This window comes from Myotis nattereri (assembly GCF_964212035.1).
Source record: "Myotis nattereri genome assembly, chromosome: 16".
NCBI lineage: Eukaryota > Metazoa > Chordata > Mammalia > Chiroptera > Vespertilionidae > Myotis > Myotis nattereri.
In genome coordinates, this window is record NC_138091.1 from 19218623 (window position 1) to 19236766 (window position 18144).

The following is an 18144-nucleotide window of genomic DNA, read 5'->3' on the forward strand; positions in this document are numbered from 1 at the left end:
TCAGAGAAATCAATGCCATTGAAAAACCTTATTATTTACAGTTCGCAAGTGGAGGGGCCACGCCACCCCACGCCCCACAGGGCCACAGGGGAAGCAGACAGAGGTTTGATCGGGAGGCGGGAGGAGGGGAAGCCTGTGCGGAACCTCTTGTATTTTCTGCGGGGAGGAAGGCAGGGCAGAGAAAACAGTGTAAGACTGACTGGTTCCAAAAGTGTCTGCGGCTCCGGCCTCCAGGGCTAGTCTCTAGTCTGCTCCCTGGCCCTGGGGGATTCAGGGCAGGGAAATATGGGCTTGGTGTGGGAGTTAGATAAAGGGGGTGGATTGAGTGGTTTGCATATGACAGGCAAAGGCCAGTTTACTGTGTCCAGGAATTGGCATGCCCAGCTAGGCACCCCCAAGATGTCAAAACAACATAAAATGAAAAAAAACCCAAAACATGATTAATATGGGGATGTTGGGAACCTGAGAGAGGAAAAGGGCCCAGATCATTCCTGCTGGGCCTCTAGGACAGGAAACCACAGCCAAACCACGAATCGACCAGATGTGTGGTGTCTTCTAGAACTGGCTAAGAAACATGTGTGTATAAGTATTTTTTCAACATAAGTATAGATTGTGGTCAGAATTATGCTGCTTAAGGATATTATTTTTTTAAACACATTTTTATTGATTTCAGAGAGGAAGGGAGAGAGATAGAGAGATAGAAACATCAATGATGAGAGGGAATCATTGATCGGCTGTCTACCTGGATGTGCCCTTGACGGGAATCGAACCCGGACCCTTCAGTCTGCAGGCCGATGCTCTATCCACTGAACCAAACCAGCTGGGGCTGGAATATTCTTATTTAGTGGAGAATAACAGTAGGTGATGAAAGAATTCCGGAGCTGAAATGCTCGCTGAAGTCAGTGATTCCCAGGACAAACCTATTTTGACAGTGAAAAAACAGCAACACTGTTATATGTTTTTCCATTCATTTGGGAGAACTGTTTTTTATTCCACAATTGCATCCTGCCTACAAATTTGTGCATTCTAATACTTTCTCTTTTATAAAATGATGGAGGTAATTGATGGTGATTTGTTCATTTTGAACCCAAAAATTGGCAACATAAAAGTCTGCGACCCTTAATAAAAACAGAATAACAGCAATGCCTGATGTTTACACTGTGATTTGCCATTTACAGTCACATCCATGTATATTATTGTAATTTCCACTTGGTTTTTAAAACCTCACTATAAACAAGGTGGGAAGTGCCACAAATTGCCCTGGACCAGGAACCAGAAAACCTGGGGCTGGGTTAAAGCCTGTGGCCTTAAATCCTAGCATCTGAGCTTTAACGGACGGTATTGACCTTGGGGCTGAGGCCCAGTTTCTTCATTTGCTCGCTGTGCCACTTTGGACAAGTTATCCAACATCTCTGCGCCTCAGTTTACTCAGTTGTGGAAAGATGACCACAATGGCTACTTCCTAGATTTGCTGATTGGGTGGAGATAATATATGTGGGTGCCACGATCTGCACCTCTCACGGAGGAAGTGTTCCTGGCGGGGTGCCTGCTGAGTCCCCTCCTGTAACTGGTAGAAGTGGAGCTCTTGCATTTCCTGAGGCTCCCACGGGAGGATGGGAGATCGTGGAATGCTTCATTGATGATGTAAGATGAAAGGGGTTCCCCTCCAAGGTCCCATCTCCCTTGGTCTTGCCTTGGACACAGTCCAGCTGTGTCTTCAGCCGGGCAAGGACTAAAGCCACTGCCCAGCATTCCCACTGCACGGTAAAGCACAGTGCAGTCCCACATCTGGCTAGCTTAGCTCGTGTTCCCCGCTGCAGTGCACTGGGCGCGGGGTCCACAGGGCTATGGGCCATGTGGTTGCTAAGGCCACGTGATGGGCTAGTGCACGGGTGAGTGCAGGACACAGAGCAAGAGACTGCAAGGAAGCAGGAGAGAAGCAAGAGAGAATAAGAGAGAGAGAATTCCTTTGTCTGGAGATTAGGTATTCCCAAATTCTCATGGGCTTGCCCTGGGGTCCACCCTCCTAGCCAGTGATCTTTATTCCAGGTTAGACAGACAGGCAAGCACCTTCCCTACTTCACCCTGACTTCGCGGCCCATGTGCCCATTTCCCCCTCTGTTTGACCCCTTCCCCCAGTGGTCTACAGGGAATGGATTGGTGGTGGTTCCCTAGGGGGTGTGACGTTGCAGCTTCCTGGTGAAGCTGCCCAGATGACCATGCTGATCATGTCTGGCTTCCCCGTTGCTTCCTGCCTATTATGAATAGCTAGCTAATTATGCCAGTGACAGAAGCACTTAATGGTTCTCACTTAGTACCGGCTTTTGGATGAGCCTTGGCAACTGGAACACCTGGCACAGGTGTGGGATGAAGCTCATCACCTCACGGAGCTGTCTTTTTGACACTCTGCTGGTCCTGTGGCTGTCTCGGCTGTTACTGGCTGAGTGTTTCCTCATGAGTCTGAGTCCCAGGGAGCCCTCCTGCACCTGCCGCAGGAAGTGTGAGTGCAGGGGAAGAGGCCTGCCCTGGGCCATCTGCCATGGCCTTGGCCGGGGGAATGTCCTAGAATCCTCCCTCCTTCGTCGCTACCAGGTGGCCCCAGCCTTCATCACGCAGTTGCTTGTGCTTATTATTTGGAATCAGACATGAGAAGCCCGGGAGCCACTGTGTGTGGGGCTGGGTAGGGCAGAGGAGAGAGAAAGAGCCTGGGTGGTGGTCGGGAGACCTGGGCCCCTCCCACTGACTTGCTGTGCAGCCTCAGCTCCTGCCTGTGGCCTGCCTTCTGTCCCGCCTCTGCGCCCCCTGTACCTGGAGTCCCTTAGCTGCTCTGGTTTTCTGTTGCTGCCTCTTTGTCTCCTGGTTCCCGTGGTCTGCATGTCTTTCTGTTCAGCCCTGTCCACGCCACGTCACGGCACAGCTAACACTGACAGAGTGCTTCCAGCCTGGCCGCCACGGTGCTGGGTGCGAGCCCTCAGGGCACTAAGCATCTGCTCCTGGAACCTCATTCCTGGTCCTCCATCCGAAGGAAATGGTGCCATTTTTCACAAACCCGAGCTAGAAACATGGGGCCCTACTAGCCTTCTCCATCTCTGTCACCTTCCAGAGCGAGGTCAGACCCCTGAGAGTATCCACTCTACCTCCCGCAGATCTCTCCGCGCCTCCACCCCTCTCTGTCCCCTCCCTCCCCCCCTCTAGCTGAGGCCGCCATCTTCTCTCTCAGGCCGGTCCATCCTCCCTCTGCTGCCTCCCTGCCTCCAGTCTCTCCCACTCCAGTCCTCCCTCCAGAGTGTCAGGGAGACCTTCACAGGAGGCAGATCTGTCCTCGTGGCCCCTGCCACCCTCCTGCGACTCCTCGCCCGCCAAGGATGAGCCTCACCCCTGCTTGACCCACCTGTTCACTATCCCATCAGCTCTCCCCTTCCCGTCCCCACCGGCTTCTAGAAGGAGCATGGAGACTCTAGCACAGTTTTTTCACAGGCCAATTGGGAAGCTTGAGCATCCCATCATCTCTGTGGAGGGGACCCAACCAGCCCCTGGGCAGCAGAGTGTAGGAAGGACTGGGGTCCCAGAGCGATTCCTTGGGACCCAGCACTGTCGTTCCCTGCCTTCTCTGCCCCACTCACCGCTGCCCGGATCAGAAACTGGGCCTCCCCTCCCTGCTGGTTCCTGCCATCATCTCAGAAGAGGCTGAGGGCGGGGCTGTGGGCTCAGTGGAGCAGTAACTCCTTCCCCTGCCCACCAGGTCCATCTCCAGGGAGGAGCCTGGCTCTCCCAGGAGACATGTGGCCGCCTCACTCTCCCCTTTCCCATTTCAGCAGCTCTACAGAGTGCAGGGCGCTGTCCTGGCCGGTCTCTGATCTCCATGATGACCTGGGAGCTGGGAAGGGCGATGGTCATTACAAGCATGTCACAAAGGGAAGACAAGGATTCAGGGTACATAAACAACCTTCTGAGGAAGGTGCTCGAACCCGGTCTCCTCACGCCTCCACCTCCAGAGCGTGGTTCCCATGTCTGGTCTGAGCTCCCATTTTCCCCTTTCCACGGTCACCGCCAGGTCTCTGGGGAAGTGCCCCATTGTCCCCTCTGTCACGCAAGTGCCCCCCTCAAGAGCCAGCTTCACTCCACCCCCAAACACCTTGGGGTCCAGAATGTGCAGAGGAAAGTATGAATTGGAGGGGCTTCTTCTCTCTCACCCCCACCTGATGAGGGAGATTCCAGGACAGGAGGACTGACTATGGGGCCCTCTGGTGGACCTGACACAGGTGACCCACACTCGTGGTTGTAAATGGCTTGCCCGGGGCTGGTGCCTGGCATCAGAGGCTGGAGTGGCAGCAGCAGGCGGCTGCCCCAGGTGCGGGAGGGTCTGCCCACGGCCAAGCCTGCTCATTAGAGTGGGGTGCCCAGTGGGACTCCAACCTCTCTCTGTCTCCAGAGCAAGACCCCACACTGGTCCCAGTTGGGTCTCAATGGTTCCAGACTGACCTTGGTCTTTCTCCCCACCGAGTGCTGCCCTAGCCACCCATGGACCTGGCTTGTCCCAGGCTGTGTCCTGCTCCAGCTCCTGGTCCTGGACTGAGCTTGGCTCCTTCACCAGATTCACTGTCAGATGAACAAGGGACGTAGAGAGAAAATGGGGGTGTTCAGCATCATCTACCCCATCGTGGGGTTGTGGTCTGACCTCATGCCCACAGCTGGGGGTCAGTGACCAGAGCTCTGAATGCTCCTGCACCCCCTCAGTCATGGGGCCCCCTAGCTGCCCAAACGGGCGTGGCACACAGAGCCCCTTGCCCACAGCTGGCCTCCCCACTCCTCTGCCTGGTAACTGGTGTCTTTTTCTGGCCTGTGTGGGCAGCTTGCTGAGCACAGCTGCAGACGAGCTATATTTAGCCAGCTTTAATGAGCTCAGGATGGCAGACATCCGCCTTGGGAGCACTTTGCTTGCGTGTGTGTGTGTGCGTATGTCTGTGCTTGGCATGGTCTGCTGTAGTGTGTAGGCACCTGTGTGCCCAGTGTGCCCATGCATTTGTGTGTGTGCACTGCGTGTATGTCAATGTATTGGTGCATTTATTTACACACGGATACGTGTGTGTCTGTGTGAGTCTACCCCTGTGGTGTCGGTGCTCTGCTGGGGACGTGTACAGCTTCTGACACCTACAGGGGTGCAAACTGGAAGCACATTATTTGTTCATTTATTCATTTGTTTGAAAATGAGTAGCTTTGTACGCCAGCACCTTGATAGCCTCTGGGAATAAGATAGAGCAAAGAGAGTCCCCTCTCCCCCTCAGGGGCTGTGGCCTTCAGTAGAGGGACCTGCCTCTGGTGACCTGGTGGGGAGGGAGCCTCACTCCCCAGTTCTCCTCTGGGCACCTTCCCCTGGCCATGCCCAGCCTGAAGCCAGAGTCTCCGCCTCAGGCCCTGGCTGGGCTGGGAGCTGGAGGGTGGGTTGGGGGCAAATGGAGACCATCCTGCACAGCCCACAGACTTACACAGGAAAGAACAAGCTTCCTTCATTTTTCTAGACACCGATTTATAATGTTCACCCTGCATAGCCATCCAACTGCTGGTGAAACTCCCCCTCTGTGATTCCAGGGGCCTCTCAAAGCCCAGGTGTCTACCCACCCTGGCGGGGGTGGGGGGTGGGGGGAGAGGCTGTGAGGGTGTGCGCCCGCCCCAGCCTGGCGGTCCCTTCGCCCTGGTCTGCAGCTCCTGGGGCCGAGGGGGCCAGGTCCCCTGGAGTTGTTGTCCGTCCCCCTGGAGGTGTGAGGGTACCCCATGTTGGGAGGGCACCCCACATTCCTCTCTGTCCTCCTCTCAGCCTGGGAAGGGGTGGGACTTGCAGCCTGAGAGCATCTGTTTCCTCAAAGCCTTTCTTTCTGGGAACAAAGGTACTTTTGGAAACAAAACCCATGGAGCTCAGCCACAAATCTCCCCAGAGGCAGAGCAGCCAGAGCCAGGAGAAAGCAGACATTAACATCTCAGGGAAAAACCACCCTGCTATGTGCGCATTGAGAGAATTCTGATTTTTAATGTGCCTTTTGCGTAGGTAACACACATGGAGTAAAATTCTAAAGGAACAAAAGGTGACGAGTATGCCTCCCTCTCCTGTCCCCCAGCTCACCCAGGCCCTCTTCCGGGAAGCAAAGGTTATGACGAGTTTCGTATAGACCATTCCAGAAATATCCTCTGCATGCCAGAACATCTCCATAAATATTCATCGATCCATATTTTTATCTATAACCCTCACAGATGGGAGCACCCAGAGCATCCCACTCTGCACCTTGCTTTCCTCAGATAATGCATATGGCGTTGGGATGATGATCTCAACACATTTAGAGGCGGGCTTTGCAACGGTGTGTCCTGTTTCAGCATAATTTGTTTCACCAGCCCCCATGTGGCGGGCACAGGGGGCTGCTTTCTGTCTTTTATCTATTTTATAAATAGTTGGCGACGGTTCCTGTTGTGCATGTGTCATGATGCACATGGACTTGGACCTGTTGGGTCAAGGGCATTGGGCATTTTGAGTGACACCGGCAAATTGCCCTCCACAGAGGTGGGACTGGTTCTCACCTTCTCCAGCCATGAGTGAGGGCTGTTTTCCCACACCCTGGGTAGCACGGGGTTGGCAACTGCTAGTCTGAGAGGTGAGAAAAGGCATTTTGGAGTAACGAGCATTCCTCTAGTTTCGAGTTCTAAGGTCGAGTGCACCTTTTTGTAGGTGCAAGGGCCATTCCCAGTCCTTTTTTCTGGAACCCACATTCATTTTGAGGGGATTGCCAGGGTGAGACGGAATGGAGCAGAGCCAGGGGGGAGCCTGACAGGGTCCTTCTTTCCAGGGATCACTCTGCTGGGCAGGCTGTGGCGTGGGAGGCATTTGAAAGAGTGATGAGAACACCCCTTTCTTATACCTCATCTTTGTGCGACATCGCTGCAGGAGGATGAAGGAGTCCTGGCCTAGTGACCTGGTTCAAAGCCCTATCCCTTCACATGCATATAGAGATAATCCACTTACCCTCTCTGAGCCTCACTGTTCTCATCTGTAAAATGGGGAGAGCACCCTGACTGCTCAGGATGAATGGGAAGACTGCCTGAGACCCTGGATGACGATGAGAAACTCGGGACAGATCTTAAGAGGACTGCGTTTATTTCAGGAGGGTCACCAGGAAAGGGGGCCCCATGCCCTCCTAGTGTCACGTTGTAGCAGGCTAAGGGGGGTTCTCCTGTGATTGAATATCTGGAAGCTTCACTGGGCCTGATTTGAGATGGTGGCTTCAGATGGTGACATTCCTGATCTGGGCTGGGTTCCAAGAGGAGTTGCTCCCTGGAGCTATCCCCAGGCTCACGTGGGGTGGCCAACAGGTTTTTAAGAGGCAGGATCTGGACTCAAGCCCTAGGAAGGGTCAGGCCATGGTCAGGGCTAGTGTCTCTGTGGGGGGCTAGTTGGCCCTCCGGGGTTTTGGCCTCGTTAGCCCGGTGAAGCCAGGCTGACCCGATTGGATTCTGACACCGAAAGGGTTACGGAGTCCGAGGAGGGGCCTCAGCCTCGAGGTCCCCAAGTCTGGTTGGAAATTCCTGCCCCGGCGTCCCTGCTAAGTGGTCACTTACATAACTTGCTTGTATAACCTGGTGTAGGAGAACTCCCTGCCTTCTTCAGGCCGGCATGGGTCATTCCTGAACTGTTGTAAACATTCCTAGGTTGTGTTGAAACGTGGAACTCTCCAGAAACCACCACACCCCCTTTCATCCTGGCTCTGCCCTCTGCTCCTGGGACCCAGGCAAGGCTCTGCAGGGATTTATGGCAGCCCCCAGGTCCCCGAGCGCCTGTGCTCCTCCAGGCTGGACCCCCCTCCACCCTCTCCTGCCCAGTTACTGGTCTGCAGAGATGCTCTCAAAGTGGCCCTAGGTGCAGGGCGCAGCAGGGATGTCCCTCCTCATTAACAATGCATTTTGTTCCAGTGCATGCAGCCTCAGAGATACCCCTGGAGGTCCTATTATCCTGGCCCAGGCTGTTTGCAGCCTTTGGTCCTGTGGCCAGGCGTGATCACATGATCTAGGTCTTTGTCATGTGACTGGGCCCTGATCATGTGACCCTAGGCACTTGCTAGATCCTGGAAGTCACTGCTGTATCTGATTCATCTTGGTATTTTCAGCCCTGACACAAATTTGGGCAATAATCAATAGTAGAAACCAGCAAGTGATGTCAAGTTTTTTTTTTAAGAGAGAGAGGAAGAGGGAGGGAAGGAGAGAGAGAGAGAGAAACATCCACGTGAGAGCCCAACATTGATTGGCTGCCTCCTGCACACCCCCTACTGGGGATCCAGCCCACAACCCAGGCATGTGCCCTGACCAGGAATCAAGCCTGAAACCTTTCGTGGCTAACCAACTGAGCCACACCAGCCAGGGCTCTAGTTTTTGTATTTTTTAAAAACATTTTTTTATTGATTTCAGAGAGGAAAGGAGAGGGGCGAGAGCGATAGAAACATCAATGATGAGAGAGAATCATTGATTGGCTGCCTCCTGCACGCCCCCTACTGGGGATCAAGCCCACAACCCAGGCATGTGCCCTTGACTGGAATCGAACCCGGGACCCTTCAGTCTGCAGACCGATGCTCTATCCACTGAGCAACACTAGCCAGGACTCGAGTTGTTTTTTTAACCCAGACACAGGATCGTAATTCACTCAGTGTGCTTCATGTTCATTCGTTTTTTGCACAAGCATTTCTTTTCCTTTTTATATTTCCTCATTAGCCTGTCAGCTCTGAGAGGGCAGGACAACATTTTATTTTGTTTGTAGTGTTTACATTTAGTAAAGGAGGGGCTGTGGCTTGTTTAAAAATGCTCTTATCATCAATGAGACACATGCTTGTATTGTCTATTCAATAGAAATGTTCAGGAATAGTTTTAAACTAAAAAAAAACATGGGCTCACTGGAGAAAAACGGGAAAATAGAGAGAAGTAGGAAGTTAAAAAATATCACCCATTGTCCTATCATTTAGAGAAAACCATTTATGAACATTTGGCGTGTTTCCCCTGAAAATACAGCCCCGTCCACCCACCTCTCCACCTAGTTTGCTGTTTTTTCACAGGGTGGGGTGCCGGGGCCTGTGGAGAAGGGTGGCCTGGAGTTTGGCTGGTGAATAGGTGATGGCTTTTTAGTTGTGTTCGGTGGAGCCCCAGGGGCCGCTGAAGGGCAGGGGGAGTGGAGCAGGAAAGTGAGGCTCTGGGCCCGCCAACTTGCTTCCGCCAGAGCCGGTCCACTTTCATCTGTTTTGCAGATTGGGCTCCAAAAGAAAATTTCCTGGGATAAAAGATCCCCCAGCTTTTAAAGGTTTAATAATCATCGGAGGAGGGTCCCTTCTTTCCCCTGCTTCGTGCTGTGCCATTCACATCAGGCAGAGCCGGGAGGCCTGGCGTTGAGGCTTCCTGCACGGGCTCCATTCATTAACCCACGCCCCGAGCTGTCCTGAAAGCTGCGCGCTCCCTTCCCTGTTTGTCATTCTGCCCCTGTCCCCCCTCCCCAGATGCCCCAAGCCATAGGTGTTCCCTTAAGTTCCAGGCCAGGGACCCTCCTCAGCCAGCAATGAAGGAGGGTTGACAGGAAACGGTGCAGGCGAGCCTATCAGAGCTTGCTCCTTCCTTTGCTAAGGGCTCCCCAAACGCGTGCTTGTTAATTTGTCTGGGAATCGACACCAAGCTCCCTAGTTGGAATCAATCGCTTTGAAATCCAGGTGACCTTTTCCACCTGCAGGTCCCTGGCTCCTCTTCCCTTCTCCACAGTCCCTCAGAGCCACTCGCCAATCGCACCTGCTGCTGCTGTCGGAGTCCTCGGGGTGATTCTGCCGGGTACGGAGGCTTGAACTCACGCGGGGCACCGTGTCCTCACACTTGGGCTCAGAATCCCTGACTGCCTGGCTCGGAACCCCTCGTTCTGCCGTGGTGTGGGGAGGGCGTCCGAGGTCATCCACTGACTAGGGCGGTGATGGCGAACCTATGACACGCGTGTCAGAGATGACACGTGAACTCATTTTTTTGGTTGATTTTTCGTTGTTAAATGGCATTTAAATATATAAAATAAATATCAAAAATATACATCTTTGTTTTACTATGGTTGCAAATATCAAAAAATTTCTATAGGTGACACGGCACCAGAGTTAAGTTAGGGTTTTTCAAAATGTTGACACGCCGAGCTCAAAAGGTTCGCCATCACTGGGCTAGGGCATTCACTTCCCACCACGTGTCTCCTGCCTCCTCCAGTGTGTGTGTCCCTCTGAGCCCCCCGCGTGCTGCGGCACCAGGCTCTGCACCGCCCAGGTCTTCCCAGGCATGTCTCCTGCACCCACACCGAGCAGGAGAGCAAAGCCATTGGGTTCGAACACAAGATGGCTTATGCTAGGCCTGTGCTTCCACATGCCCACAGGGGCTTAGGTGCTTTGTCCATGCACCTCAGGACGTGCCCCACGGTCTCAAGCTGGGCCCAGCTCCGCTCCGTTGATCCCAGGGGTGAGTAGTGGAGATGGGGCCACTGCAGGGGCCGGGAGAATGGAGGGTGAGTGGAGTGTCTGTTTAGCTAGGGGGCACCCACCCCTCCTGGGTCCCAGCTGCAGGTGGCAGGAGAGAATGGAGACGGTGCGGCTGGGCCAAACCGGGCGTCTGTGCTTCGGATGCTGAGTGCGTGGGTGACAACCGTGGCTGTTGTCCCAGGAGCAGTATGGCACATGGGTAGTTAGAAGGGATGATCACCATTTGTGCCTTTCCAAGGTGGTGATTAAGCAAACACAGCGTCTATTCCTTAGCTGGCAGCGGGAGTCATGGTGAGCTGGGTGGGCCGCCAGTCCCAGCACCAAGACTGGCAGGGGTGCTGGGAGCAAGCGCAAGCACGGTGGTAGCTGGCCCGTCTCAAAGCTTGTCACAAAATGTTGTCACAAAACAGCTGTCTCCCCCGCCCGCCCCCCCCCCCCGCCCCCGACCCGCAGCCCATATCAGAGCACACAGGGACCAGCCTGAATAGGAATAAGCAGACAGACATGAACAGGACATGGGCCATCGCCAGCATGTGGCTCCCACCGCCCAGGACCCAGCCAGCAGATCTGGTCACCAGCAGCTCTGGGGCAGCCTCTAGATGCGGTGCCACAAGCCCAGGCCAGGCTGCTCTAGAATTCCCAGAGGCTCCCAGGGCGGTGTCCCTCGGGGCTTTTAAGAAATGTCTTCCCAGTGGACGATGTTGCCCTGAACCAATTTCTCCTGGGGCTCGACAGCCCAGAGCTGCCTCACAGGCCGTGCGCTCCCTGGATCCTCACTTGTAATGAGTTTTCACAGAAACGCCACACTGAGCCCTGACAGCTGCTACACCCCGTCTCGGGGCCCGCGGTCTGAGGGGGAAATAGATGGGTGACCTCGCAGCAACAAGCCTGGCCCGCTCCCCATGCCCGGGGCAGCCATGTCTGCTGCCGTAGATCTGAGAAGGCTTTCCAGAGGCGGTGGCGGCTGAGCGGGGTTCTGAGGACAGGTGAGAATTTGCAGTCTGCAAAGGGAGGCAGGGCTCACCAGGCGGAGGACTCGGGGCAGGCAAGGGAAAGAGTGATGTCTTGTGGGTGAGTCGGAGCCGCTGGCCGCCGTCACTGTGGTGGGATGCCTGGTTCTTGGAAGAGCAGAGAGAGCCCTTGTGGGCGAGGAACAGGCAGGGGGCCCCCAGGCGGCCTTTCTGCTTGTCTGCAGAGGCTTCTGGGAAGGCGGGGACGCACCTTTCAGTGGGGCGACTCTGGTCCTGGTAGTCGACTCTCTAGGGGTCAGAGCAGAGACCTGATGGGCTGGGACAACCTGCCGGCCTCCCATCCCCACCGAGCCAGGAGCTGCCTCAGCAGAGTTTGCAGCCAGGATACAGCACTTGTCCCCTGATTTGATGCCCAGAACTTCGCGTGGGCCCCCGGGGAGCTGGGCCTCACAGCAATGAGCCAGGCAGATCGAGGATGTGGGTGCTCCCCCGTCGGTGTAATCAGTGAGGGTGCAGGATGCAGTCCCCACCTAATGGGGGGGGGGCATGGTGCCCGCGAATGGCAGGACCCTCATGTCTTCCCTGCGACTTATTTATAGCCTTGCTGTGGCAATTTGTGGCAATCACAGTATTTATCCTGTAATCACACTGCACGCAGGCTCCCCAGTGCAAGGAGGCACCCAGCCCAGCGAGGCCCGGGGCCTGCCAGGGCTCAGGGAGGACTTGGGGACAGGCAGGAGAGTGTGGGGGTGGCAATGTCCCCATCAGCCTCTGGCCCCATCTTTTTTATTTATTTTTTAGATATGCTTTTATTGCTTTTAGAGAGGGAGGAAGGGAGAGCGGGAAGAGAAAAATATTGATGAGAGACACATGGATTGGCTGCCTCCTACACACCCCCTGCTGGGGATTGAGCCCCAAACCTGGGCAGGTGCCCTGACCTGGAATTGAGCCAGCAACCTCTCAGTGAATGAGACAACGCTCAACCAACGGAGCCATACCAGCCAGGGTTGGCCCTATCTTATCAGCTGTAGTCCTAAGCCCCCCAATGCACCCTGGATGATAATAGTGATAATGATGATAATAATAACAATCACTTACATAGCATTTACTTTGTTCCAGTTCCCATTCTAAGCCTTTTCTGTACATGAACTCGTTTATCCTCATCACCATTCTAGGAGGTCACTGCCGTGATTATCCACATTTTCCAGATGAGAAAACCCAGGTGCAGATAACACAGCTGGTAAGAGCCAAGATTTGAACTCAGGTGTTCTGGCTCCAAAGTCCATGGTTTCCAAAGGGGCCTCCCCAGGCCCAGGTCAGGGCCCTCCCCGGCTCCACACCCACGGACTCAGCCCTGCCGGCTCCTGGCTTCTCCCGGACCACCTGCAGCACACGAGGCTGCACACACAAAGCCACACCCGGCTTCCCTCCTGGCCTCTTTCTCTTGCTGGTGAACTGGTCCCCCAGGGCAAACGGGGCTCCCTCTCCGGGGTGTCACTTATGGGTTTGTGCTCCAATTTCTTGTGCAGAATGAGGATTTTCTTGTCCACCTCCCCCAGAAGCCCTGGATGTCGGATGGAGGAGGGAACCTTTGTCAAGCATTGGCCTCTGTTGAGTGTGGGGCATCTTAGCTGGGCTCATGTGCCAGCTCGCTCATCTTCTCAGTTGTGTGGCCAGGGGTGAATGACTTAGGGTGCGTGAGCCTCAAGTTTTCTCATCTGTAAAATGGGGTGATAACAGGGCCAAAACCCAGAGGTTACTGGTGGGGATGAACGAGATGATCCCTGGACAGCACACAGTGCCTGGGACATCCGTCCTCAGTAAAACAGAACCATCTACTGCTGTCGTTTATTTTGATGCTGTCCCAAGGGCAGGGCCCAGGTGTCCTCTGGCCAGGTCCAGGGCAAGGTATAGGATGTTAGAAATATGGCAGGAGAGTCGGAGCCCCTGGAAGGAGCATTAGGAAGTGCTGGACAGAGCCAGGCCTCAGAACAAGTTTTTCCTCTTCCTCCTCCAAGCCAGAGCCCTCCATCATTTACAAAATGATTTCCTGTCTGTGTGGGCAGCAGCTCTGAGCTCATAAAGCAGTTACCCTTAGACCAGGGTTGTGTCTGCGAGGACAGACGATTTCAAAAATGCACTTCCCTGCTGAGCAAAGCTTCTTGTTTGGAATTCCTGGCAGATGCACCCTCCTCCGGGGCCAGTAGTGGCTGAGGAAATGATGACACAGACACACGTTGGCTGTTGGCCGGGGCTCCCACCCACACCAGCCCACCTGCCAGGGTTGCCCGCAAAGCCCCTGGGACAGCCGTGGGCAAACTACGGCCCGTGGGCCGGATCCGGCCGTTTGAAATGAATAAAACTATTGAAAAAAAAGACCGTACCCTTTTATGTAATGATGTTTACTTTGAATTTATATTAGTTCACACAAACATTCCATCCATGCTTTTGTTCCAGCCCTCCGGTCCAGTTTAAGAACCCATTGTGGCCCTCGAGTCAAAAAGTTTGCCCACCCCTGGCCTGGGAAGGACCCTCCCCAATGTGCTTCCTGGGAGGGTGCAGCAGGCTCTCGGCGGGGGTGGGGGGAAAGTGAGAAGAAGGAAAGGGCCACCCTTGCCTTGAACCGGCTGCTTTAAGAGATGAGCTCCCTGTCATTGAAGGCAACCAAGTGGTGCACAGTCTATCTGCGAGGCTCAGCCACACAGAGAAAGTAGTACCCGTCTCAAGGGGAGAGGGGCCAGCTGGATGGAAGGAAGGACTCCTCACTTTCTCGTGGTGGCCGCATCATCGTAGGCAGCGACGGGGCTGCTGGAGGTCTTGGAGGTCTCTCTGCACCTGAGAGTCCAGAGCAGTGATATTCAGGCATTAGATCAGGGGTCAGCAAGCTTTCCTTTAAAGGGCCAGACAGTAAATATGTTAGGCTTTGCGGGCTGTAAAGTCTCTGTGGCACATAAGCAGCCACAGATAATGCGCAGATGAATGGGCATGGCTCTGTTCCAATAAAACTTTATTTATAAACACCGGCAATGGGCCAGATTTGGCCCAGGAGTGTAGTGTCTGTGTTGGAGGAAAGAGAGAGCAGGGAGGGTTGGCTGCCAAGAAGCACTTCCTGAAGGTGGGGGCGTTGAGCCAGGCAACTGAGGGGAGCAAGGAGAACATTTCTGGCAGCGCTGGCTTCCCCCACAGCTGGAGGGGAAGAGTGGCCATGAGTGTGGCCCCCAGTGCTGGCCTTGCCTCTGAGGAGCCATCTTCCCATAATTCAAGGCCTCTGACAGCTTCAAACATAATTAGTTTTTTAAAATCCAGCAACTGTGGTCCGTTAAAAAAACCATATATATATATATATATATATATATATATATATATATATATATATATTTTAAATTGATTTCAGAGAGGAAGGGAGAGAGAGAGAAATATCAATGATGAGAGCGAATCCTTGATCGGCTGCCTCCTGCGTGCCCCACACTGGGAATGGAGCTCACAACCCGGGCATGTGCCCCGACTGGGAATTGAACCATGACCTCCTGGTTCAACCACTGAGCCACGCTGGCCGGGCTGTGGTTGTTTTCAGAAGGATGCTCGGCCCACATTTCTGTCTAATACAGGAAGTGGAAGCCATCGGACACCCCTTACACTTGCTGTTAGTGAAGGAAAGAGCAGGGTCGTTCCTTTCTAGGGTGGCCCTGCTGGCCCTGGGACGGCACCGTGACCCGGCCTCATCCTGCTGGGCTTCCGCTTGATAGGAGGAGAAAGGTTTCACGTGGTGTTTGGTTCGGAGGCCGGGGCTGAGCAGGGTGACGCCCTAGCTCCGACGCTATCGCTCCACGGCCTGTGGGCGCACGCCTCCTGCCAGCTGAGCTCTGCCCTGCTCCCCCTCAGGAGAGCTGTACCGGGTCTCCTTGAGAAGACAGAAGTTCCCGGCCCAAGGAAGCATTGAGATCCACGAAGACAGTGAGGTAGGCGGTTTCTGAGGCTGTCGGGGCCCGCCTCTGAGCTCAGGATGTAAGGCAGAGCCCTGGTGGACAGGCTGCCTAGTTTCCAGCCGGCTCACCTGGCTTGCTGTGCGACCCTGGGCAGCATCCCCTCCTGCTCTGGGCTGTGGCTCTCATATGAACAAGAAGGGCCTCCTGGGATCCTTCCGACCCAGACATTGAGGGCCTTGCCCTCCTGGCAGCCTGTGCCCCTCATATGGGGGCAGGAGAAGTCCCTGACTTGGAGCTGAGACAGGCTGGGCACAGTGCCTGCTTCTCTGGCTGCAGGCCCCCCCCCCCCTCGCCCCCCGGGTGTGTGTGTGTGTGTGTGTGTGTGTGTGTGATTCATTGTGTTACCCCTCCCCCACCCTGTCTCCCTGCTGCCTGTCTCTGTCCCCACCGATGTCCCTTCCAGGAAGTCTTCTCCCAGCGCTCCTGCAAGACGCAAGTGCTCCTGCTGGTGCTGCACGGGGGGAACGTCCTGGACACGGGCTCGGGGGACCCCTCCTGCAAGGCAGCCGACATCCACACGTTCAGCTCCGTGCTGGAGAAGGTCACACGCGCCCACTTCCCTGCGGCCCTGGGCCACATCCTCATCAAGTTTGTCCCCTGTCCTGCCATCTGCTCCGAGGCCTTCTCGCTGGTCTCCAAGTGAGTCCCTTTCTGCTTGTTGGGACTGGCTGGCTGGGGGGCGGGGGGGTGGATTAAGTGGGGGGACTGCCCCCTGCCATGTGGGGACTGGTGGGCAGGGGATCCCTGCCCAGGCCTCTCTGGGATGTCAGGTCCTGACTGACCGTGGGAAATGGTCAGCAGAGTCCCAAGCAATGAGCACTGTGCACTGAGTCCTCCTCTGACCGGGACCGGGCGGTGCTGGCATCTCAGGTCCACTTCCTGTGCTCACAGCCCTGGGTCTCCTTGGCCCAGGTGAGGAAGTTGAGGCACTGAGAGGTTAAGCAATGCAGCTCCCCCCAGCGTCACCCAGCGAATGGAGCCAGGAGTCCAACCCAGGCAGCCTCACTCCCAGGCCACGCAATTAGAGCCAGTAGGGATGTGAGCTCTAACGGAGGTGGCACAGGGCACTGAGGACCCTCAGGAAGAGGGCCAGGGCGGCTGCCCGGAGCAGGTGACTGGTGTGTGCTGTGAGCGTAGCATAACACGGTTCAGGGCGTGGGTTCTTCGGTCAGCCTGGATTTGAGTTCCAGCTGTGTGACCCGGGGGGGCGGGGGGGGGGGGCGGTATTTAGCTTCTCCCTGTCTGTTTCCTCGTCTATAACATGGGGATTCTCTGGAGAATAACCACCGCCCGAGCCTTTCTGAGGCCTCTGTGTGCTGGCCTGTGCGAAGCACCAAGCGCAGCAGCGTGGGGCACGTAGAAAGCACGCGGGGGGGTGGGGGGGTGTGTGCGTGACTCGCATCATGGTCCTCACAGGGAGAAAGCGCTCTCCCCATTGGTGGGCAGGCGGCTGGGAGGGCAGTGTCTCCAACCGCCATCAGAGAACCCGGATGGCGGGGATAAGGCAGCACGCTTACCAGGCTGGGCTCCTCATCCATACCTGCCCCAGTCCCTGTGGGGGATTAAGAGGGAGAACAGGGGCCCACCAGGATCCGGGCGCCTGTGGGAGGTTCTGCCCACCGCCCCAGGCCCGGAGGGCTCTGCTTCCCAGGTCCCTGCCCGGTAGGAGCACAGCTAACGCGGGCACAGAAGGCCTGCCGCCCGCAGAGCACAGGTCTGACAGAGCGTGCGGCCAGCTGGGGACCGGCAGCCGAGAGCTTCGTGCAGTTAGGGATGAAAGGGAGGCCGGGCACCTCTCTCCTGCCCTCACTCCCTTTCATGTGGACTCTGCCAGAACCCGAGGCTTCTCAGGAGGAGCCCTTAGCCACGTGGGGCTCGGGGAGGGTGGGCAGGGCGTCCCAGCCCCTCCCTCAGGTGTGGCCAGACAGGGCTCAGCAGTGCTGGGAGGAGGAGGCCGTGCCCAGCGTCCTGCGGGTGGGGAGCACCTGTGCGGGGTGTGCAGGCCTCACTCCTCTGGTCTCTGAGAGAGAGGGAAGTTGGCACCTGCAGGGGTGGGGTGGGGCGGGAGGCAGAGACCTGTCTGATTGAGCTGTGCTCCAGGACACGGCAGGGGGCAGGGCCGATCTCAATCAGAGTGGGAAGTAAGGAAGGAGATGAGGTCCGTAGTTCCCCAGCGGGCGGCGGGCCTCACCCTTAGGGAGGGCCCTGGAATCTGCCTCTTCGACAGATTAATCGGCCGCGTCTGCTCTGCTGCAGGATTGGGGAGCTGGGCTGCCGTGGCTCCGTTCCCTTCACACTCCAGCAGCCCGAGTTAATTGGGCTCATTCATAATCGGTCTCAGGATTCCCCCAAACCCTGCGCCCCCAGGACATCTGACCCCCAGAGCTGGGTGACCCAGCCCAGGCCTGATGGCCAGGAAGATGGATGACCTGGCCACTGGAGGGGACAGCAAGGGGGCGGCGGGAGGCAGCGTCCGTCTCCCCCAGGCAGCGCCTTGCCAGCCCATCCATCAGCCCTAATCACTGCTGGGCGAGAGCTCATTCTCGCTAATTAAAATCTCTCCGGCTGCAGTCGAGGCCCGTTTCCTCTCATTTGTGTTCTTTGGAGATGAGGGATGGTTGTTAGGCTGGACTTGCACACCCTGGGGTCTCTGTCACCTGCCTGGGGCCC

The 18144-nt window shown here is 55.8% G+C and overlaps 1 protein-coding gene across 1 annotated transcript in view; it reads left to right on the forward strand.

Annotated features, from left to right (window-relative positions):
* Positions 1-18144, forward strand: part of PITPNM3 (PITPNM family member 3) — a 91286-nt gene that overhangs the window by 47097 nt on the left and 26045 nt on the right. The window contains exons 5-6 of the mRNA XM_081109019.1: positions 15371-15447; positions 15878-16113. Of these exons, the coding sequence (XP_080965145.1) occupies positions 15371-15447; positions 15878-16113 (313 nt within the window). The remainder of the gene's footprint in view (positions 1-15370; positions 15448-15877; positions 16114-18144) is intronic.